Below are 23,798 nucleotides of genomic sequence, written 5' to 3' on the forward strand. Positions count from 1 at the left end.
AGTAAAAATTGTATAAGGGAACTTACGAATACAACATCATCAAATACATCCTTGGGAGGGGCCGCCAGTAAACAGCATTAACAAATCTAAATTTACAAAAGTTCTAATCTTTGTATTAGTATGAAAAATTGTTTCGTTGTTATTTTAAAAATAAATAAACTGTTGTCAGCACATCTGATATATGAACAACAACAACAAAGCATTTATTAGGAGTTTTATATCATGACACGTACGATGAATTGAAATCCTTGTGAATATAAAATGTGTGTTTGGAAAGCAAACACGAACCATTTTTTCCAATTTTTCACTTTTGCTAATAAAATTTTAATTCCAAATTGCGCAATAAAAAGTTAACATTTGGAATTAAAATTGCGCAATTTTTCACTCCAAATTTTCGCTTGCGCCATGTATATGGAGGTTAAATAATTTGGAAGATAACATACATATGGGTATAAATATTGATTTCGGAATCTCTGATCATTGCATGACTGGTATTCAACTTCAAAACATAAATGTATGTAGGCGTATTACCAATTTATATACCCCATCAGGTACCAGGAAAATAAATTTTAACGTTCTCAATGAATATCTTCGCGAGGAAAACTGGGAAACAGTTTATGGTGAAACAGATGTAGCCAAGGCATATAATTTATTTATGAATAAACTCACGGTTCACATTAACAATTCGAGTATTTGTTTCTTGCCAAGACCATCATCTTTAACTCTCAAGCCATGGATAACTCGTACTTTGTTACATAAGATCCGACTGAAGAATAGGTTACGCAAAAAATGCAAAAGAAATCCGGGCAATACTAAGCTGAGAAACCGTGTTCGCCGGTTGACATATAATCTTTATAAAGAAATAAGTTAAACTCGGGCAAAATATTATCAAAATCTCTTTCTATCAGAATCACAGAATTCAGAACTCCCAGTAATAGTTTTTTCTTTGATCCAATTACAGGTTCAGAAATTCTTGAAATAATTCAAACTTTGAGCAAGTCTGATTCAAGTGGCACTGACAACATTTCAAATAGGACCTTAAAACGCATAGCTTTTAATATCGTTGATATTTTAAAGCATATATTTAATTTGAGTATAACCTCCGGAGTTTTTCCAGAAGATTTAAAATGTGCTACCGTGATACCGCTGTTCAAAAAGGGAGATAAAAAAGACAAGAATAATTACAGGCCTATATCCTTGCTATCCTCAATCTCAAAAATCTTTTAAAAGGCAGTTAAGGCTAGGGTGTTAACTTATCTCAACAAAATTAAATTTTTTAGTCCCAAGCAATTTGGTTTTATGTCAGATCTCTTAACTGAAGATGCTCTTTTAGACTTTTCTTCTTTTATACATAAGGCGATTGACGAAAAAATGTGTTGCGCTAGTCTGTTTGTAGATATTACTAAAGCATTTGATATGGTGGACCATAATATTCTACTGAGTAAGCTTAGCTCCGCTGGTTTCGTGGCAATGTTTTTAGTTGGTTTAAGTAATACTTAACGAATAGAATTCAGAAAGTTAAAGGCGAAAATATTCCAAGTGAACCCAGACCTATTACCTTAGGGGTGCCACAAGGCTCGGTTCTTGGACCTATCTTGTTTCTAATATACATTAACTCACTATTCTCGTTGCCATTTGTTGGTAAAGTAACGGCATTTGCAGATGACCTTGCCATTGCATATGGATCTACAAATGAATTTAATCTTTTTGCTGATATCAATCACGATGTTTTTATGCTGAGGGCTTGGTTTGCTAGCCACAAACTCGTGCTAAGCGACAAGACAAAGTTGATGTATTTTAATCAATGCGGAAAGGAGTTACCTAGAAACGATATTTTCTTTCTTTGTACTCATCAAAATTCTGTCAACACCTTTGACGAGACAATAAGTTGTGACAGTAATTGCTTTAAAATTGATGTGGTCCCTAATTTTAAATATTTAGGAGTTATATTCGACCAAAGCCTAAGTTGGTCATCACATATTTTTGCTTTGAAATCGTACATGTTGTCAGCGGTTCGTTCATTCTTTAACCTAAAAAGGCTGTGCTCAAATCGAATGTTAGCATTAATATATCATGGGCTAGTCCACTCTAAATTACAATATGGAATCAGTTGCTGGGGTGGAGCGTATGCTAGTAAGTTAAATGCGCTTTTAATCCTACAGAAGTGCTTTATCCGAAAAATGTGTAACGCAGACCGTCTATCACACTATGGACCTTTTCAAAAAATTAAACATACTTGTACTATTACAAGGTTTTGAAAATTTTTTTTATAAGGAGTGGGTATTCACAAAGCCCTTACAGCCTAAGAAGTAGACCGTTATCAAGTGTAAAAATTCCTCGTTTTCGGACCACAATTTTCCGTAACTTTTACACAATCGTGTCATGTAAACTGTATAATAAATTACCTGCTGTAATACAACTCATTAGAAAACTTTCTAAGTTTATGAGGGAAGTGAAACGGTGGCTACTTGGTTTCAATCATGAGGGTGTAGAAATTCTGTTGGGCCCCATCGTATAAATTCTGCTATGTAATATTTTTGAAGTTTTTAGCTTTATATGTAAGTACTTTGTCATTTATAGTATTTCTTTTTATTTAATATAGTATTTTTTTTATTTAAAATAGTTATTCTCTGGTCTTTACTTTAACTAGGGATTGAAGCAATTATATCTTGTGATTATTATGCGCCCCACAAGCATTTATAATTATATTTAAAGGAAATGACATTTCCACTGCTTTTTTAATTAGCATTTAATGTGATTAACTAGTTTCTTATTTGAATTTGTTACTTTTTTATATTGTACTACTTGGAAAATTGTACGTATTTATAAGAAAATAAAGAATATACAATACAATACAATACAATATATTTCCCAGAATAAAATTAATGTCTGTAACGTTAATTCCCACACAATTCTGCGATTAAGTCTCCTTCGGTTTGCTACTAATGTTATTTTAATTCGCTTTCGAGAGAAGTTATTGTAAGCCACCAAATATTGTTATTGCTATAAGATTTGGTTTTATTTATATGATATAATCCATTACTATAATTAACTTCTCGTCTGCTTAAAATATATTATTTAAGAGTGTTCGTGCATCCTATAATGTGGGTGAAAGCAGTCGATATTGTCCTGGATCATATGGTGATGCAAGGTTCTGATCTTAGTACTGTAGCGGCGATAGGCGGTTCTGCGCAGGTATAATCCACATACCCAAAACTTGTATATTTCGACCCTATTAGAATTTAAAATGCGTAACTAAGTATAGCTCTTCCCTTTCATATAAAAAGCGGTGAACTCACGAGTGGATGGCTTCATAATATTACACTATAGATAATAAATTAAACTTACTAGTACATTGCTGAAATGGTAAAAGTTGTCCTTCCTATTGAACGCTCACACCCAAAACAAAATTTCCTAAAAATGAGGAAAATGGTTATTGAAGGAAAAATGCTATACGATATTTCACTATAGAAATCCTTCCCTAAATCTAGACATATAATTTTCTTAAAAATACAAAAATATAACTGTGTGTTTAATGGTGTGTTCAATTTTACTTAATCTTTAAGGATTAATGAGCTTAACACTGGTTAATATTAGCTTTAATTTATTGTTTGCGGATATGGCTGAACGTGCTGAAACAAGCAACAAATGCCCAGGGTTGTGTTTAGCGCTTCAACGCATAAAACTCAAATTACTGAAACAACAACACAAAAAGTAAAAAAAAATTAGATAAATTTCTGCTTAAAGGACTATTTGCAATCACGAGAGATTTTCAGTCATAACTAGCTCAGAAGTAAGAACTTCAACACTCTCTGGTGGGCATACGGAAATGGGTAAGGCTTTCTCGAGTGAGCCGCGTATTTACCAAGGTCAAAATCTTTTCATGGTATTTGGCTAGCGCCAAGTTTTGTGGTCTAGAAAAACACTGTGTGATTTTCGATGCGAGATCCTGCATAGATTTTGTAATTAGCAGTTACAAATTCGTGTATTGATTTGGGAAATAAATTGTTTATCCGAAAAGAAGCATCCGAATGGGGCAATTTTTTAGATATAGATTCAAAAGACATTTAAGTACAGAGAAAAATTGTTTTGTTTACAAAAATTGTTTTTGTTGTTGGTTTTTAATACACTGATCGAACGTCACACTCAAGATTTTGGGGTGTAAGACAGTCGGTAGCGTAGTACCATTGAAGTGGATGTTCAAAATGGTCGACATTTGGGACGTCCATGTTGTAAATAAGGTCGCCGGTTATTTGGTCGGTGACAATTTCAGGTTTCGCGAGGCGACACAACCGGAGAGATCGGGGTGATAGCTGTTTATTTTATTACAAAGCTCATCGATAGTATAGGCGTAGGAAACAATAGTGACTCCTTCTGGTGGTGAATATAGCTATTGATATGTAGAAGTTAAACAGAAGTAGGGATAGGAAACTGGTTGGAGTATGAGTTTTTTTGAAGTTATTGCAAAAATAGCGTTGAGGATTTTTAATATGTTACGAGGTACCTTCGTACTTGTTTCTGAGATTGAAGAATGAGACCTATTCAAACTCAATTTTCACTAGGACAAGGCCGCTGAGACTTTGCTATACTTTAACATACAATACTTTACCCCTTTTTAGCACAACTATCATTTTTGATTTTATTAAATTTTATAAAATGTTTCTTCCTCTACAGTTCAGCATATCTTTCGCCAACACAGTCAATTCCCACCAATGGATTTTGCGGTGCGCGATTGACCATCAAGACGATTCCACGACACCTTTGAGTATTATTGATCTGAAAATTAATATGCAACGAATTTGTACAACAAACGAACAACACACACTGAAATAATCTTGATTAAAAAGTATCTAAGAATCTAATAATTTTTAAGATCGCAAAATAGAATGTAAGTTAACCACTGTGTAACAACCCTGTATTACAAAACAGGTTATTTTATATTGTAACAACCCTGCGGTTGAAACATAAAGGTAATGCAACTCTGAAAATAAAGAAGAAATAAAAGAAGAAGAGGAAGAGCACTTCCGGTTGAAGAGAGAAAATCCAAAACTCGTGTTTTTATCTTGCGGAAATAAATCTAGCGCAATCGCTAAGGAAAACAGAAGTTTTCATCTCAGTTGTGAAGCTCTAAATCGACAAATCAATTATTTTATATAAAACAATATTATGGACGCTCGAAATCAACTATTGAGCTCGCTTAATGAGTTGGGGGTGGATTTTCCATCTACGGCTACAAACGCCCAATCGCGCCGACTTTTGCAGGACGTAATTGGAGATGCAGCAAGCAATCTACCCATCGTTGTTCACGATAATAATGCTGCTGCTGATATTGTAACCACTGCCGCCCAGAATGATACCCCTGTTGCTGAAGTTACTCCCAATGCAGTTGCTACTAATATTGTCACCTCTGCCGCTGCCGCTACCGCTACCGTCACCACTGCCGCTACCGTCACCACTGCCGCTACTGATATCGTCACCACTGCCGCTACTGATATAGTCACCACTGCCGCTGTCACTGATATTATTACCAATACTGCCGCTGCTTATTGTACCACAACTGCCGGAACTAATGCTACCGCTGACATCGTCACCACTGCCGTCAATAATTTTACCATTACCGCTGCCGATTTGGTCGTCCATGCCGGACAGGCTGACACTTTTTTTTTTTTTTTTGCGGGGAGGCTGAAAAATGCCTAATGCACCATAATTGCCGCCGTCGCAGCAACCGTGTGTCCGTAGACTAAAAAACAGCCCCGTTCTGGAACCGTCGCCCACCCCGGCACCACTTTCGCATTACTTCAGGGTGGCGTTCCATATTTCTCATTTTTTAAGAGCCTACTGTTGTCCCTGCGTCCAGGTTTCCGCTATTTGCTCTGAGTGTCCATTTAGTCGCCACTGCTTCGCATGCGCATTTCTCTGCGCTCCCTCTCAGCATCCATCAGGCGTGTCATTACTTTAAATGCCATTTTGCTCACTGCAGTCCAGCACTCTTTCCTATTGCACATATGTGATACTAAATTTCTCGTGGTAGGTTCCTCCCCAAAGACTCCATGCAAGGTGAGTCTTTCTTCGTGGAAACGGGGGCAGTGGAACATGACGTGTTCTGCATTTTCCAACTCCGTGGTACACATTGGGCAATGAGGATCTTCCTATATCCTACGCTTCCATAAATACTCTTTAAAACCGCCATGTCCACTCATTATCTGCGTGAGATGGTAGTTCAGTTCGCCGTGCTTTCGCTCATTCCATTGAGCTACGTTCCAAACTAGTGTGAAAGTCCAACGCCCTTTACTCGAGGCCTCCCACCGTTCTTGCCACTTAGCTATTGTTTGTGTCCTTGCTCTTTTCTTGTCTTCTTCAGATGGTCGCTCGATATTAGTGTTATACAGATCGGCCAGTTCGCTTGCCAGTAAGTCCACTGGGATTTTCCGGGTTAGAACCAGGATCGCGTCGTCGGACACCGTTCGATAAGCACTTGCTATTCTTAAAGAAGCAAGTCGGTACGCTGCTAATATATATTTTTGATGAGTCTGTTTAGATCCATGCCACACTGGTGCAGCGTATAGTATTATTGAGCTGGATACTGTGGACAATAGCTGACGTGTAGCTTCCCTCGGACCACCAATGTTAGGCATTATTCGCATAAGTGATCCATTAACTTTGGTAGTTTTCTCCCCCACCGCTCTGAAGTGCTCTTTGAAAGTTAACTTAGAGTCAATGTGCACTCCTAAGTATTTTAAGGAATCCTTTGAGGTGATTTGATGATCCCCGACAGTTAAGACTAACTCGTTCGCCGACCGTTTGGAGCTTACTAATACCACTTCCGTCTTTTGGCTAGCCAACTCCAGTCCCGTATTGGTCAGCCATTCCTTTATTCTTGCTACGGCGTCATTACATAATGCTTGAAGCAGGTCCAGTTTCTTAGCCACTACTACCACTGTAATATCGTCAGCATATCCCACAATTTGCGTGTTTTCTGGTAGATCAATCTTTAGCACCCCGTCATACATTACATTCCAAAGCGTTGGACCGAGAACAGATCCCTGTGGGACGCCTCCTGTGCTTTTGTACTCTTTTTCTCCTTGATCCGTGTCAAAGAGAAGTACTCTGCCTTTAAGATAGCTACCTATTATTCTGCGTAGGTTAGCTGGAGTGCCGAAGTTTTGCAGCGCTGCCATTATCTGCATCCAGTTCGCAGTGTTAAAAGCATTCTTGATGTCCAACATAATCAGTGCACAGAACTTCCTTTTATTTTGGCCTCCAGAGATAGCTTCTCTAGCTATATTGACGACTGTTTGTATTGCATCTACGGTGGATCTTGATTTTCGAAATCCATATTGACTATTTGATAAGCCACCTGGTCTTTCTAGAGTCAGCTGTAGGCGCTCACGAATTATACGCTCGAAAATCTTCCCTAGGGAATCCAGCATACTAAGTGGCCTGTATGAGGAAGGTTGGTCCGGCTGTTTACCACGTTTCAGCAATAGGACAAGTCCTTGTCGTTTCCACGGGCGAGGGAACACGCCTTCTTGCATACAGGCATTAAAAAGATCAGTAAATAATGTAGCCCTAGTTGTGATCGCGGCTTTAAGGGTTATGTTTGGTACTTCGTCGGGTCCTGGGGATTTGTTACCAGCAACTCTTTTTGCAGCGTCCAGCACCTCTTGCTCTGTAATTTGCGGAATTTCCGTACTTTCTAGATCCTCACTTGGATAAGTCCAGCGATCTTGCGCCGGGAAAAGTGTTTCAACAATAATATTCATCAGTATCGGGAACGTAGGTTGCTGTGATATCGGTCCTTTAACTTTGGCCATCACAGTTCTGTAGGCTGATCCCCAAGGATCTAGGCGGACATTATCCAGCAGTTCCCTAAAGCATAGCTTCTTGCTCTTTTTATGGCATTTTTAAGTGCCTTTCTTTGTGCGACATAGGTGCTGTGTAACTCCGCATATCGTGGTGATGAGCGTGCCCTCTGCGCTATTCTTCGTGCTTTGTGACATTTTCTACGCTCTTCGGCAATTTCGTCAATCCACCAATATACCGGAGTGCACTGTGCTTTTCCGCGACTTCTGGGCATGGCAGCATCACATGCCATACATAGCAACTTAGTGATTTGAACCGACTGGTCTTCCGCATGCGATTCTCGTACTATGGCGTCCTTCCAGATAATGTCAAATATTTGTGGGTCGAAAAGATGCTGTTTCCATTTCCTACTTTGTCGATTTCTTGCTGCTACCGTGCGTGGAGTTTCGAGCAACTCTACGCTAATAGCTTTATGGTCGCTGTGTGTGTAGACGTTGCTTATGGACCATTTTGCTCGTCTTGCTACTTCGCTGCTAGCGAAGGTGAGATCTATAATGGATCGTCTGGTACCTGTATCAAAGGTATATATCCCTGGTTCATTTAGGAGTTCTAGCCTCAAAGAAGTAAGGCTTTCGAGAAGAACTCTCCCTCTTTCGTTGGTTCGTCTACTTCCCCACACAGATGACCATGCATTGAAGTCTCCACACACTAAAAGCGGGTGTTTACCTCGTGCTTCAATGGTGATCCCGTATATCATGTCTTCGAACTCGGCGATGGTCATGCTCGGAGGGGCATTGCAACTGAAGACGTATATACCGTTGATTTTTGCCCACGTGAATCATGCTACCGTTGGCGTCATATTTTCCTGTGGGAGAAATTTCCCTGGTGCCCAAATTGAGGCTTTCCCTGCTGAATCTGAGTGCCAACCCTGCTCCTGGCGATTTTTGTATTGTTCAGGGAGTACCACTATGTCATATCCTCCTTCATGCACTGTTTGGGGTAAGGCTGACACTGCCGTTGCTTATATCGCTACCACTGCCGCCTGTGCCGTCTCTATTGACGCCGCTGTCACCAATACACCCAGTACTGCCTTTGCCAATATGAACACCAATATTGCTAGTATAACTAACATAGATGAAGAACTGGCTGCCTTACGTAAGCGAGTAGAAATGTTGCAACTTATGAAAGAAATTGATGAATTGAGAACCAATGCTATTCTGCCGCAACACCGCCGACTTGATTTTAGTGATATCGAGCACGCTCTCCCGAAATTCAGTGGCGTCGATATTTCGCTAACTGTGCAAAATTTCTTACGTGACTTTGAAGAGGTGACAGAGGCATCGGGTGCAAATGAACGGTTGAAATTATTAGCCCTTCGTCGCTGTCTAACGGGCACTGCTAAAATATTTTTGACGTTCACCACTACGTTAAACTACGGGGCGTTGAAAAAAGCATTAGAGCGGGAATTTGCAGTCCCAGTGAATAGAATTGAAATACATAAAATGTTGGAACAGCGTCGTTGGGACAAAAAAAAAAAGAAGTCCTTACACTGTTATGTATTGGCCATGCAGGCCATCGGAAAGAGGGTGAACATAACCGAGCAGGAAATAATTGAGTTCATTATCGACGGCATCAGTGGCACCGTCTCTAATATACATACACCTGCTGCTACCTGCCAGGACGTTAGACGAACTAAAGGACGATATGAAAGAAGATACTTGGTGGCCGACGCAGTAACCACCACCACAGGACGTAAACAGGCATCATGGCCATCTGAAGAAAATAAATTGAAATGTTTTAATTGCCCCAAAAACGGGCATATTAAACCTAACTGCCCTTACCCGTTGCAGCCAGAAGGGTCATGTTTCCGCTGTTGGCGGATGGGTCACGACCATCGGTCATGCACCAACGCTGCAAAAGTTTTGAAACCCAAAAACCAGATAGCCACCGTAATGGGAGACGAATACGGCGAGCTGGACACCGCCAACGCGTATAACTATGTGAGTATCACATTTAGAATAGAAAATATATTAGTTTCTGACGTTATTCTTTCGCTTTTTGGCACCGGTAGTCCGGTTAGTTTCATACAAATATCACTGGTCCAAGAACGACTAGTCAATTTGCAGAAAACAATATATCCAAATACGTCGGGATATAAAGGAGTCGGGGCAGAAAAATAAATATAATTTCGAAAATAAAATGTATTTTAAATTTTAATGAAATGTCAAATAAAATTGAACTAAACGTCACTTCAGACGAAGATATGGTAGTACCACTTATTTTGGGACGGGACTTTCTTAATAAATTTCATATCAAACTAAAAAGTGTTAGAAAAGAATATACTAAAAAAGAATTGGTAGATATAAAGTTACTCGAGCGGGAATCGCTCCTAATGAGTCCCATATCAAAAGTATTCAAAATTTTCCTATCCCTACGAACCCCAAACAGTTGCAGTCGTGTTTGGGTTTGTTCTCCTACTTCCGTAGATTCGTACCATCCTTTTAACGAATTGCTAAGCCTTTACAAAACCTATTAAAAAGAGATGTTCAAATTAATTTTGACGGGAAATGTCACGACGCCTTTTTTAAATTAAAATCCCGTCTGATTAAAAGTCCAGTTTTAGCCATTTACAGTACAGAAAAGTAAACTGAACTACACTGCGATGCCAGTAGCATTGGCTTTGGAGCAGTACTATTACAACGCCAGGATGATGGTAAACTTCACCCAATTTCCTACTTCTCAAAAGCCGCCTCAAGTGCTGAATCAAAGTACCACAGTTTTGAGTTAGAAACTTTATCTATAATATATGCTTTGAGAAGATTTCGCACTTACTTGGAAGGAATACCTTTTACCATAGTTACGGACTGCAACTCCCTAACCATGACTCTAGATAGAAGACAGCTGAATTCCCGAATATCTAGGTGTGCTCTAGAATTAGAAAATTATAATTATAAAATCAGCACCGACGAGGTACTTCCATGGGCCATGTCGACGCATTAAGCAGACAGTTTGCCTCGGTTATAGATGCTGCCGATGTAGAATTCTGTATTCAGGTTGCTCAAGAGTGCGATCAGAATATTAAGGTTTTACGAGATAAGCTCGTAAATGAGCAGTTATCCGGTTTTGATTTGATTGATGGATTAGTATACAAGACCTGAATTAGTATATGATTAGTATACACAAACCTGATGGTGTTGTATGTACCTGAAAAAATGGAATCTAGCGTGATACAGTCAATACATGAAAAATTAGGCCATTTATCTGTGGATAAAACACTAAATAAACTAGGTCTTTATTACTGGTTCCCGGAGATGCGAACGAATGTAGAGAAGTTTGTTAGGAATTGCCTAAAATGCATTATGTATGCCACCCCTCCTCAAATGAGAGAAATGAATCTATACCCAATTCCCAAGACACCTTTACCATTTGATACGATTCACATTGATCATTTTGGCCCATTGCCATCACTATGATCGAAGTGAAAACAAATTCTGGTGATCGTTGACGCATTTACGAAGTTTGTTAAGTTATACCCTACGAATTCCACTAGTACCCGGGAGGTTATAGGTGCTCTTGATAACAGCAGATTACAGCAGACCAAGGCCCATCATAAGTGATCGTGGAATTTGTTTTACGTAACTACAGTTCGCTGAATTTCTGATGGAGAAAAATATAAGCCATGTAAAGGTAGCGGTTGCTTCCCCCCAGGCTAACGGACAAGTGGATAGAGTAAAAAATTTTTTAATTCAAATCCATTAACATTTCTTTTATTCAACATTTTTATAATATATTTGATTATTTATAATAGTTGTAAATTATAAACTATAAGTCTTAAAAAAGGAATAGTTTTTCAGTCGTGTTGGTGAGCCATAAATACAAATTTTTTTGTATGCGATTGTATGCATACAAAGTTAAGGGAAATTTAAATAAATTAACTAATGATATAGAAAACAAAAGAGAAGAACTAACAGAACTATTGGTTGCAGTAAACCATCAAATCGCGAGTAGGTAATTCACAATTTGAGTAAGTTGACTTGTAATTCGCCAATTTTAATACTATACTTTTTTTATTTTAGTTCAGAAAGCTGCAATTGAAGTTCGAAAGTTACAATTGAAGTTCAAAAATTTCTATTCAAGTTCAGAAAATTTAAGTTCAATCTCAGAATATCTATTTGTAGTTCAGAAAATTAAAAATGAAGTTCAGAATTTCTGTTTGTAGTTCATAAAATTATAATTGAACTTAAATTGTAATTTTCTGAACTTCAGTTGTAATTTGCTGAACTGCAATTGAAATTCCTGACCTTCAGTTATAATTTACTGAACTTCTATTGAAAATTGTGAACTACAATTGTAATTTTTTGAACTTCAATTGAAATTCCCGAGTTTTCAGAACTTCAATTGCAACTTTCAAAATTTTTTTTACATAAAATGAACAATCTAACATCTTTTCTGATGGTTAAAGTGGTGAATTGCCTACCAGAGGTTTGAAACCACTTGCATTCGTGTTGGCGCTTCTCTATATCATTAATATAACAATATCTTTTTAATAATTTCATTAATAGACAAATATAAATTTTTTTCCTTTAAATTTTAGAACTGTGTACAAAAATATGTAATTTTACATATCGCAACCTAAACCAAAAAGTATAGCAACTCATAATCAGAGAAGCTTTGTGTTGAATGTTGATTTATACCACAAAAATAACAAAATTCTTAACAAAACCAGGCTAAACGATAACGTTAACTACCAAAAAAACATAAGTTATTTTACGATGCTTTCATAGATCGATTTACACTTAAATACCGATTTAATTTTTTTTTTAAGTTCTCACATTTTTTAGTTTAAAATGCGATATATACATGTGGGAACGAGAACTGGTATTAAGAATAGTCTGCAAGATAGTCTGGTAACTACAAACAATAGAGAAAGGGTGGCAACGTCCAACGAGCCGACGGCAAGTGGCGTCCATCACGTAAGTGCAGTTGAAGTTGAAATGTAAAAGCGAAAAGGTCGCAAAAATGTATCAGTTGTTGTGCGCGCTTACTCTGAGTATAATTGCATTAAAATAACTTTTATAATTCTATTTTAAATATCAATATACTTTACTTAAATTCTAAGTTAAAATATTTAATAAACATTCTTGAATTATTAAACAATGAACTAAACTGTTTAATTATCCCACATACATTCAGTGGAATAATTTTAGATTGAGGGTACTTCATGCAATTTTCTTTCTTCGTGATTTTGCAATAATAAACGTAGGTACTCATAGTAATTTTTTGTTTTGAATTATGTGATTACAATATTTATAAGAACCATTTAGTTGATGGTATTGGTATTGTCAGTTAAATTCATCAGCAATTACTTATATTCAAAATATTTTTTTGTTATACATCTCTTTTATAAATTTTGGTTAAAAATTATTGACAAATTCGTTGCAATTAAATTGCTTTAAAAATCTTTGCAAACTTTACGAGATTTTTGAATATTATTTTAATTAGAGAATAAAAAGCTTAGAATAGTATCGTAGGAAAAAACTTAGAATTTTTTCAGATAAGTTCATCACAAATATTTATATTCAAAATACTTTTTTGTTATACATCTAGTTTATAAATTTTGGTTAAAAATTATTGACAAATTCGTTGCAATTAAATTGCTTTAAAATTCTTTGCAAACTTTACGAGATTGTTGAATATTATTTTAATTAGAGCATAAAAAGCTTATATTAGTAACGTAGGAAAAAATTTGGAATTATTAGATTCTTAGATACTTTTTAACCAAGATTATTTCAGTGTGTGTTGTTCGTTTGTTGTACAAATTAGTTGCATATTAATTTGCAGATCAAGAATACTCAAAGGTGTCGTGGCATCGTTTTGTTGGTCAATCGCGCGCCGCAATATCCAGTGATGGGAATTGACATTCATTATAAAGTAGCGAAGGCACGGTGCTGCGCAAACACATCGCCTACCTGTGTTGGCAAAAGATATGCTGAACTGTAGAGGAAGAAACATTTTTAAAATTTAATAAAATCAAAAATGATAGTTGTGCTAAACAGGGGTAAAGTATTGTATGTTAAAGTATAGCAAAGTCTCAGCGGCATTGTCCTGGTGAAAATTGAGTTTGAATAGGTCTCATTCTTCAGTCTCAGAAACATTTACAAAGGTAGCTCGTAAGATATTAAAAATCCTCAACGCTTTTTGCAATAACTTCAAAAAAACTCACATTCAAACCGGTGTCATATCCCTACTTCTGTTTAAATTGTACATATCAATAGCTATCTTCACCACCAGAAGGAGTCACTATTGTTTCCTACACCATATGGTCGCCAAGCCTAAGGATTACCCACTGGAAGAAGCTACAGGCCTGCCAAAATACTGCTCTCAGAACCGCCACGGGTTGTTTGCTTATGTCCCCAGAAAACCATCTACATAATGAGGCGAGAATACTCCCAATAAGTGAAAGAAATGAAATGTTAACCGAACAGTTTCTGTTGAATACCCAGGAACCTGGGCATCCCAACAGACATCTGATTGATGAGCAAAACCGCCCAGGGTCTTAAGGAGTCACCCCCGTAAGCACTATGAGGAAATACGGCACCTGAGAACACAGCCGTGTGAAGTCAGAGAACATAAGCAGGTCCTTGGTGAACTCCATAAACAGGCGTTGGACCTCTATGTCAGGAATTGCCCGGTGAATTCAGTACTCAAAGAACAATACCCTAAAATTGCAGAACAGGAACGCACGCTCCCTAGGGAAACGCGAGTCACTCTAGTCCAACTTCGATCTGGATACTGTAACAGGTTAAACTCTTACCTATCCAGAATCAACGCCGACATACAAAATGTCCCAGCTTGCAATGTGTCCCCACATGACACCAACCGTCTGTTCAATTGTAATATGGAACCAACTCCTCTAACACCCCTCTCTTTATGGTCCACCCCTGTTGAAACAGCAAGTTTCCTCGGACTCCCGTTGGAGGACATTGATGACAATTTGTGATTGGTCAGACCTGTTGGATGGGGCGAAGCACTGCTACAACAACAACATCAGAAGGCACTCGAAGACTGCCTCAAAACGAACAACCAAAAGCAATAATTATCATTTCACTGACACAAATTTTATAGTTTTTTCTTCCGTAGATGTACATAATCTTTTCATAATATTACTTAACAATTTAAGATTAGAAATTTTTTTCAAGTTGTATTTTGACTTACCAGCAACATTAGAATCATGTTTAATTGTACGCTGCACAATCATTGGACCATCATGTAACGAAGCTCAGTTTCTTCCAAAAATTGTTCGGCAGTGCCACGTAAAATCAATGTACATGTTCCAGCATTAACGCAAACTTTAAATAATTATAAACTATAAAAATAAAATTAATGTCAAACCCACTATCAAACCTTGGAAAATGTTGAAATGTTCACCACCAACTTGACGTTTTTCAAAGAGACCCAAAACACTTCATTGCACGTTTCAAATCTTCTTCTGGTACACTAACAGAACATTTCACGATCTGCAAAATACTGTGTACCAACATCACCAATTGGTAGTTTGGATAACACAACATTGGCGTCGTACTTGGCTAGTTTATTGTGCAGAATACGCCATTCAGCATCAACTATTTTCTGATACTCTTGAATACGTACTTCAGCATTGTCATGCTCAGCCTTGATTTCCAATTCTATATTTAAAATTGCGATTTTATATTTTTTGTATGACGTTGGATCCACCAAAGAAAAGTACAGCGTCCACAACCATTTTAGAAAAGATATCTTTTTGTTGATGAATAAGTTTGGAGGACATTGCTGTTGCAGCGCATTTTTTCCAATAAAGCACGTTGTTGTTCCTTTGATTGGCGCTTCAACATGTTCAGCCATGTCATACTTTGGTCATGAATAATTGTAATGCTTTGCGTATAGCTTTAATGATGATACGTGCATGCGCGCCTTCCTCAACATATGGGTTAACTTGTTTCAAGATTTCACATGCTTAAAGTACCACTGAAGTGGTGCCATTGCCGACCTGATAAGGGAAACATTTTTTTTCTACACATTCTAATATAACAACAAACTTACCTCAGCATTTTGAGATTTGGCGATGTCGACTAGAGTTTTACGGCTGGATGCACAATATCCAATAGTTTCATAATGGTTGCCATAATGATCATTTGAAATTGTGGCCTTACCATTGGAATAAACAATATGTTTCTCCATACTGTGTGAACCCATTGTAGTGCGTACAGCGTCCACAATTGAATGCGAGGCATTGATGTTGGGTATGTGTTGAGGTTCTACCTTGAGAGCTATCGGTACCCAAATATTTTTTACACAAAAACTCATGTACCCAATACAAGTTCAGGACGTTCATATTTATAGACACGCTGTGCGGTGTGGCCCAAATGTTGGAAATATTCAGTTGGCACTGTTGAGAAAAAATATGGATCAATGAACACGAGTAAAAGTGAAAGAGTTTTTTTACCATCTGTTGTTACTTTACACATTAGACATTGGAAACTACGACCAGCATCTACAAATTGCATATTAGCCTTGCAACGATTACATCTAATTGGACCCATTTCACCAAAATTTACAATGGGTGGCTCATATTCACCCTCAACCGTGCGTGCCATTGGTGAGATGGTAAGTGTAAAGGACAAAGCTGTAGTTTTTAATAAATCAGCTGTTGCAGGTATGCAATAGAAAAAGGCCTGCAAACGAGAAAAATCAATGTAATTGCCAAACAAAAAATTAATTTCGAATATCAATACCTAACGTAACGTGGCGAGGAGTTACCCGGATCTTGTACCACATATTTTGTGGTCATCAATGGTGGTAATAAACCCTGTTCATTAGTAATAAAAGCACCACCAGCGCTATTTTGATTTTCAGCGATAACGCTTATCGGATTAGGCATCTGATCGGGATCTAAACGGCGTTGGGCTACTGTTGCGGCTGTTGATATATACCAGTACTAGGTGCAGGTGGTTGCTAAAGAAAATAATACAAAAATAATCATCAGTAATATTTGAAATATATTAGTTGTATTAGCATACATTATAACCATGACGTCCGGGTATTGGGGGTTGACCCGGCATGGGTGGCTGACTGGGCATTGGCGCCTGTCCAGGTTGTGTTGGTGGCATCATTTGACCCATGTAACCACCTGGTGCACTTGGTTGTTGTAGAGGATAGCCTGGATGTTGAGGTTGTGGAGAGCAACCAGGTGGACCAGGTTGTGGTGGATAGCCCGACTGTTGTGGCATTGGCAGATAGGTTGTTGCTGCTGCTGTCGTGGAATTGCATAAAAAATGGATTTTCGTTTGAACTCCGGAAATATCTTTCACAACAGTGGACTTACCGTGTCCAATTCTGTCAATATTGATTGTTGCCTGACCCGAAATTACCTCTGGCGATAACGAGGACAAATTTTCGATATCCTGTAAATAATAGTTTTTTATTAATTCAAATTATATTAAAGTAAATCCTACAATATAACAGATTGAACGATGCAGATTTCATAGCACCAGTAATGAAAATGAATGAATGGATGTGTAGCGATATGGGAAAATGATGTTAGATATTCCAGAAAATGGCTTTTCCCATATCGCATTAAAACTTACTTGATTTTGGTTCCTTTGTGGAAAATATAAATGTGTTATTAATATAAAATGCAAATACCGTAGCGCACACAACAGTTAATTTAAATTTAGTTTTTATTATATCCGAAATTATTTGTAAATCAATTTTAAGCTATTGCATAGATTTTATCGCGGGCTTGGCGACTAAATCAAAAAAAAAACCGTAACGGATATTTGTCAAAAAAGGTTCGAAAAGGCTCGAAAAGGTTCGGTGTTAGCAACAGGCCAAATAATAAAATTAGATATATATCATAAACAGCGGTGGGCACCACTACATTTACACGGTTACCAAATTGAGAATGTGTTAGTAACGCGTAGCGAGCACGAAAGCAAAATCAATTATATATTTAGTTTGATTTCAATGCTTGAACGGTGAACACGTGTCACACGCACTTTTTGGTACTCTGTTTTAAGCGCGCGTGCGACACTTCCTCACCGTACGACCACCGAAATCAAACTAAAAGAGCTTTCGTTGATTTTCACGAAGTAGCCATTGTGCTATCGCTTATCGTATACATATATGGTCGCTTACAAGCCAACATAATAAAACCGCACTGCGTTTTTTTAGCGCACGCAAACAACCGACGTTTTTTGCCCTAACCCAAATAAGCATGCGTTGCGGCAATGTAAAGCATGTGTGCAAACGTCAAATCCAAATGTCACGCAGAACAAAAATTGGAAATCGAGTTAGGTTTTCACGCAGAAAATTCAATTTGAGTTGCTCTCATACAAGTTGTATGTGCATGAGACATTTTTGACAGAAAATTACTTGCGTGCGTTTATATTAGGTTGGCTTGTTAGCAGGTGCTAAGCTCACGCCCACCCCGGATCATAAAGTTAAAGTTAAAGTGAATGTTAAAGTTAAGGCGAAAGTTAAAGTTAAAAATAAAGTTAAAGTTAAAGTGAAAGTTAAAGTTAAGGTTAAAGTTAAAGTTGAAGTTAAAGTTAAAGTTAAAGTTAAAGTTAAAGTTGAAGTTAAGGTTAAAGTTAAAGTTAAAGTTAAATTTAAAGTTAAAGTTAAAGGCAAAGTTAAAGTTAATGTTAAAGTTAAGTTAAAGTTAAGGTTAAAGTTAAATTTAAAGTTAAAGTCAAAGTTCAAGTTAAAGTTAAAGTTAAAGTTAAATTTAAAGTTAAAGTTAAAGTTAAAGTTCATGTTAAAGTTAAAGTTAAAGTTAAGGTTAAAGTTAAAGTTAAAGTCAAAGTTAAAGTTAAAGTCAAAGTTAAGGTTAAAGTTAAAGTTAAATTTAAAGTTAAAGTTACATTTAAAGTTAAAGTTAAAGTCAAAGTTAAAGTTAAACTCAAAGTTAAAGTTAAAGTTAAGGTTAAAGTTAAAGTTAAATTTAAAGTTAAAGTTAAAGTTGAAGTTAAAGTTAAAGTTAAAGTGAATGTTAAGCGAAAGTTAAAGTTAAAGGTAAAGTTAAAAATAAAGCTAAAGTTAAAGTTAAGGTTAGAGTTAAAGTTAAAGTTAAGGTTAAAGTTAAAGTTAAATTTAAAGTTAAAGTTACAGTTAAAGTTAAGGTTAAAGTTAAAGTTAAGGTTAAAGTTAAAGTTGAAGTTAAAGTTAAAGTTAAAGTTAAAGTTAAAGTTAAAATGAATGTTAAAGTTAAAGCGAAAGTTAAAGTTAAAGTTAAAAATAAAGTTAAAGTGAAAGTTAAAGTTAAGGTTAAATTTAAAGTTAAAGTTAAAGTTAAAGTCAAAGTTACACTTAAAGTTAATGTTAAAGTTAATGTTAAAGTTAAAGTTGAAGTGAATGTTAAAGTTAAAGCGAAAGTTAAAGGTAAAGTTAAAAATAAAGTTAAAGTTAAAGTTGAAATTAAAGTTAAAGTTAAAAATAAAGTTAAAGTTAAAGTGAAAGTTAAAGTTAAAGTTAAAGTGAATGTTAAAGTTAAAGCGAAAGTTAAAGTTAAAGTTAAAAATAAAGTTAAAGTTAAAAATAAAGTTAAAGTTAAAGTGAAAGAATTGTTTTTGTTTTTATCGGCCTATTGATAAATCATTCAAGGTTCGAATCGAGCTCAAGGCCAGAACAATAATTTTTTTCTAATGATAATTATTGTTATTTTTTAATTTTTCTAAATTTGAAAAATTGTATTTTGTTTTTGGGATAGTAAGTAGAAAATTTTTCAGCCAACCTGCCATAGCTGCGCAGATAGATCCATTTCGAAGGGTGCTAAGCCTTCATCATCAGTACGCTTTAGGCATGCTACGCTAACCATTTAGCTATACAGCGGTGGTTTGTTTGACTGGCAAATTTGCTACTTCTATTCCTTTTTACCAACTATACTTATTCAGTGTTGCGCCATCTGGTGCAAATCACTGATAATGCTGGATTTTTGTTTATTGTCAGTTACTTTGTTTGACATTCCCAAGTGCTCATGGTTTATTAACAATTGTTTTTGTTTTTATCGGCCTATTGATAAATCATTCAAGGTTCGAATCGAGCTCAAGGCCAGAGCAATAACTTTTCTAATGATAATTATTGTTATTTTTTAATTTTTCTAAATTTGAAAAATTGTATTTTGTTTTTGGAATTGTAAGTAGAAAATTTTTCAGACAACCTGCCATAACTGCACAGATAGATCCATTTCGAAGGGTGCTAAGCCTTCATCATCAGTACGCTTTAGGCATGCTGCGCTAACCATTTACCTATACAGCGGTGGTTTGTTTGACTGGCAAATTTGCTACTTCTATTCCTTTTTACCAACTATATTTATTCAGTGTTGCGCCATCTGGTGCAAATCACTGATAATGCTGGATTTTTGTTTATTGTCAGTTACTTTGTTTGACATTCTCAAGTGCTCATGGTTTATTAACAATTGTTTTTGTTTTTATCGGCCTATTGATAAATCGTTCAAGGTTCGAATCGAGCTCAAAGCCACAACAATAATTTTTTTCTAATGATAATTATTGTTATTTTTTAATTTTTCAAAATTTGAAAAATTGAATTTTGTTTTTGGAATAGTAAGTAGAAAATTTTTCAGACAACCTGCCATAGCTGCGCAGATGGATCCATTTCGAAGGGTGCTAACCCTTCATCATCAGTACGCTTTAGGCATGCTGCGCTAACCATTTAGCTATACAGCGGTGGTTTGTTTGACTGGCAAATTTGCTACTTCTATTCATTTTTACCAACTATATATATTCAGTGATGCGCCATCTGGTGCAAATCACTGATAATACTGGATTTTTGTTTATTGTCAGTTACTTTGTTTGACATTCTCAAGTGCTCATGGTTTATTAACAATTGTTTTTGTTTTTATCGGCCTATTGATAAATCATTCAAGGTTCGAATCGAGCTCAAGACCAGAACAATAATTTTTTTCTAATGATAATTATTGTTATTTTTTAATTTTTCTAAATTTGAAAAATTGAATTTTGTTTTTGGAATAGTAAGTAGAAAATTTTTCAGACAACCTGCCATAGCTGCGCAGATAGATCCATTTCGAAGGGTGCTAAGCCTTCATCAGCAGTACGCTTTAGGCATGCTGCGCTAACCATTTAGCTATACAGCGGTGGTTTGTTTGACTGGCAAATTTGCTACTTCTATTCCTTTTTACCAACTATATTTATTCAGTGTTGCGCCATCTGGTGCAAATCACTGATAATGCTGGATTTTTGTTTATTGTCAGTTACTTTGTTTGACATTCCCAAGTGCTCATGGTTTATTAACAATTGTTTTTGTTTTTATCGGCCTATTGATAAATCATTCAAGGTTCGAATCGAGCTCAAGGCCAGAACAATAATTTTTTTCTAATGATAATTATTGTTATTTTTTAATTTTTCTAAATTTGAAAAATTGTATTTTGTATTTGGAATAGTAAGTAGAAAATTTTTCAGACAACCTGCCATAGCTGCGTAGATAGATCCACTATTCCAAAAACAAAATACAATTTTTCAAATTTAGAAAAATTAAAAAATAACAATAATTATCATTAGAAAAAAATTATTGTTCTGGCCTTGAGCTCCATTCGAACCTTGAATGATTTATCAATAGGCCGATAAAAACAAAAACAATTGTTAATAACCATGAGCACTTGGGAATGTCAAACAAAGTAACTGACAATAAACAAAAATCCAGCATTATCAGTGATTTGTACCAGATGGCGCAACACTGAATAAATATAGTTGGTAAAAAGGAATAGAAGTAGCAAATTTGCCAGTCAAACAAACCACCGCTGTATAGCTAAATGGTTAGCGCAGCATGCCTAAAGCGTACTGATGATGAAGGCTTAGCACCCTTCGAAATGGATCTATCTGCGCAGCTATGGCAGCTTGTCTGAAAAATTTTCTACTTACTATTCCAAAAACAAATACAATTTTTCAAATTTAGAAAAATTAAAAAATAACAATAATTATCATTAGAAAAAAATTATTGCTCTGGCCTTGAGCTCGATTCGAACCTTGAATGATTTATCAATAGGCCGATAAAAACAAAAACAATTGTTAATAAACCATGAGCACTTGGGAATGTCAAACAAAGTAACTGACATTAAACAAAAATTCAGCATTATCAGCGATTTGCACCAGATGGCGCAACACTGAATAAATATAGTTGGTAAAAAGGAATAGAAGTAGCAAATTTGCCAGTCAAACAAACCACCGCTGTATAGCTAAATGGTTAGCGCAGCATGTCTAAAGCGTAATGATGATGAAGGCTTAGCACCCTTCGAAATGGATCTATCTGCGCAGCTATGGCAGGTTGTCTGAAAAATTTTCTATTTACTATTCCAAAAACAAAATACAATTTTTCAAATTTAGAAAAATTAAAAAAAAACAATAATTATCATTAGAAAAAAATTGTTGTTCTGGCCTTGAGCTCGATTCGAACCTTGTATGATTTATCAATAGGCCGATAAAAACAAAAACAATTGTTAATAAACCATGAGCACTTGGGAATGTCAAAAAAAATAACTGACAATAAACAAAAATCCAGCATTATCAGTGATTTGCACCAGATGGTGCAACACTGAATAAATATAGTTGGTAAAAAGGAATAGAAGTAGCAAATTTGCCAGTCAAACAAACCACCACTGTATAGCTAAATGGTTAGCGCAGCATGCCTAAAGCGCACTGATGATGAAGGCTTAGCACCCTTCGAAATGGATCTATCTGCGCAGCTATGGCAGGTTGTCTGAAAAATTTTCTACTTACTATTCCAAAAACAAAATACAATATTTCAAATTTAGAAAAATTAAAAAATAACAATAATTATCATTAGAAAAAAATTATTGTTCTGGCCTTGGGCTTGATTCGAACCTTGAATGGTTAAAGTGAAAGTTAAAGTTAAAGATAAACTTAAAGTTAAAGTTTAAGTTAAATTTAAAGTTAAAGTTAAAGTTAAAGTTAATCTTAAAGTTAAAGTTAAAGTTAAAGTTAAACTGAAAGTTAAAGTTAAAGTTATAGTTAAAGTTAAAGTGAATGTTAAAGTTAAAGCGAAAGTTATAGCTAAAGTTAAAAATACAGTTAAAGTTAAAGTTAAGGTTATAAAATAAAAAAAATAAATGTAAGGCGCGATAACCTCCGAAGAGATCTAAGGCCGAGCGTCTCTTCCAATTTGCGTCGTGCTCCTCTTGATTTTTCCCTACAAATTGGCCGGACGGGACCTACATGTTTTATGCCGATTCCGAACGGCATCTGCAAGGCAGATGAGTTTTCACTGAGAGCTTTTCATGGCAGAAATACAATCGGAGCGCTTGCCAGACACTGCCGAGGGGCGACCCCGCTTAGAAAAATTTTCTTCTAATTGAAAAATCTTATTTCTAAAATTTTGATGTTGCTTTGCCCGGGAGTTGAACCCAGGGCATACGGTATGATAGGCGGAGCACGCTACCATCACACCACGGTGGCCGTCGTGTTAAAGTTAAATTTAAAGTCAAAGTTAAAGTTAAAGTTAAATTTAAAGTTAAAATTGCAGTTAAAGTTAAAGTCAAAGTTAAAGTTAAAGTTAAGGTTAAAGTTAAATTTAAAGTTAAAGTTACATTTAAAGTTAAAGTTAAAGTGAAAGTTAAAGTTAAAGTTAATGTTAAAGTTAAAGTTAAAGTGAATGTTAAAGTTAAAGCGAAAGTTAAAGTTAAAAATAAAGTTAAAGTTAAAGTTAAGGTTAAAGTTAAAGTTAAATTCAAAGTTAAAGGTAAAGTTAAAGTTAAGGTTAAAGTTAAATTTAAAGTGAAAGTTACAGTTAAAGTTAAGGTTAAAGTTAAATTTAAAGTTAAAGTTAAAGTTACAGTTAAAGTTAAAATTAAAGTTGAAGTTAAAGTTAAAGTTAAAGTGAATGTTAAATTTAAAGCGAAAGTTAAAGTTGAAGTTAAAAATAAAGTTAAAGTTAAAGTGAAAGTTAAAGTTAAGGTTAAATTTAAA

The 23,798-nt window shown here is 35.8% G+C and overlaps 3 protein-coding genes across 7 annotated transcripts in view; 2 read left to right on the plus strand and 1 right to left on the minus strand.

The window, feature by feature from the left end:
* Positions 1–23,798, plus strand: part of LOC137237028 (xylulose kinase) — a 1,135,242-nt gene that overhangs the window by 510,142 nt on the left and 601,302 nt on the right. For all 5 annotated transcript variants that reach the window (XR_010948766.1, XM_067760167.1, XM_067760168.1 and 2 more), the window contains one exon: positions 3,084–3,195. Coding sequence is in view for 4 of the 5 variants with exons in the window: in XM_067760167.1 (XP_067616268.1) it covers positions 3,084–3,195 (112 nt within the window). In the remaining variant the exon portion in view is untranslated. The remainder of the gene's footprint in view (positions 1–3,083; positions 3,196–23,798) is intronic.
* Positions 8,707–10,052, plus strand: LOC137241341 (uncharacterized). Its single transcript, XM_067768845.1, has 2 exons — positions 8,707–9,803; positions 9,875–10,052. Exons 1-2 carry the CDS (start codon positions 8,772–8,774, stop codon positions 9,881–9,883), a joined length of 1,041 nt encoding a protein of 346 aa, XP_067624946.1. The 5' UTR covers positions 8,707–8,771; the 3' UTR covers positions 9,884–10,052.
* Positions 16,596–17,088, minus strand: LOC137241345 (calcium-binding protein P-like). The gene is made up of 2 exons (XM_067768853.1): positions 16,860–17,088; positions 16,596–16,794 (listed from the first exon to the last, which is right to left on the minus strand). The coding sequence occupies exons 1-2, from the start codon at positions 17,067–17,069 to the stop codon at positions 16,747–16,749; spliced, it is 258 nt and encodes an 85-aa protein (XP_067624954.1). The 5' UTR covers positions 17,070–17,088; the 3' UTR covers positions 16,596–16,746.

Source organism: Eurosta solidaginis, chromosome 1, assembly GCF_040869045.1.
Source record: "Eurosta solidaginis isolate ZX-2024a chromosome 1, ASM4086904v1, whole genome shotgun sequence".
Classification (NCBI taxonomy): Eukaryota; Metazoa; Arthropoda; class Insecta; order Diptera; family Tephritidae; genus Eurosta; species Eurosta solidaginis.

Coding starts and splice junctions, on each gene's coding strand:
- LOC137241341 (XM_067768845.1), top strand. CDS start 8,772: ATGTCATATCCTCCTTCATGCACTGTTTGGGGTAAGGCTGACACTGCC.
- LOC137241345 (XM_067768853.1), bottom strand. CDS start 17,069: ATGCCACAACAGTCGGGCTATCCACCACAACCTGGTCCACCTGGTTGC. Junction 16,795..16,859: donor CCGGACGTCATGGTTATAAT/GTATGCTAATAC, acceptor TATTTTCTTTAG/CAACCACCTGCACCTAGTAC.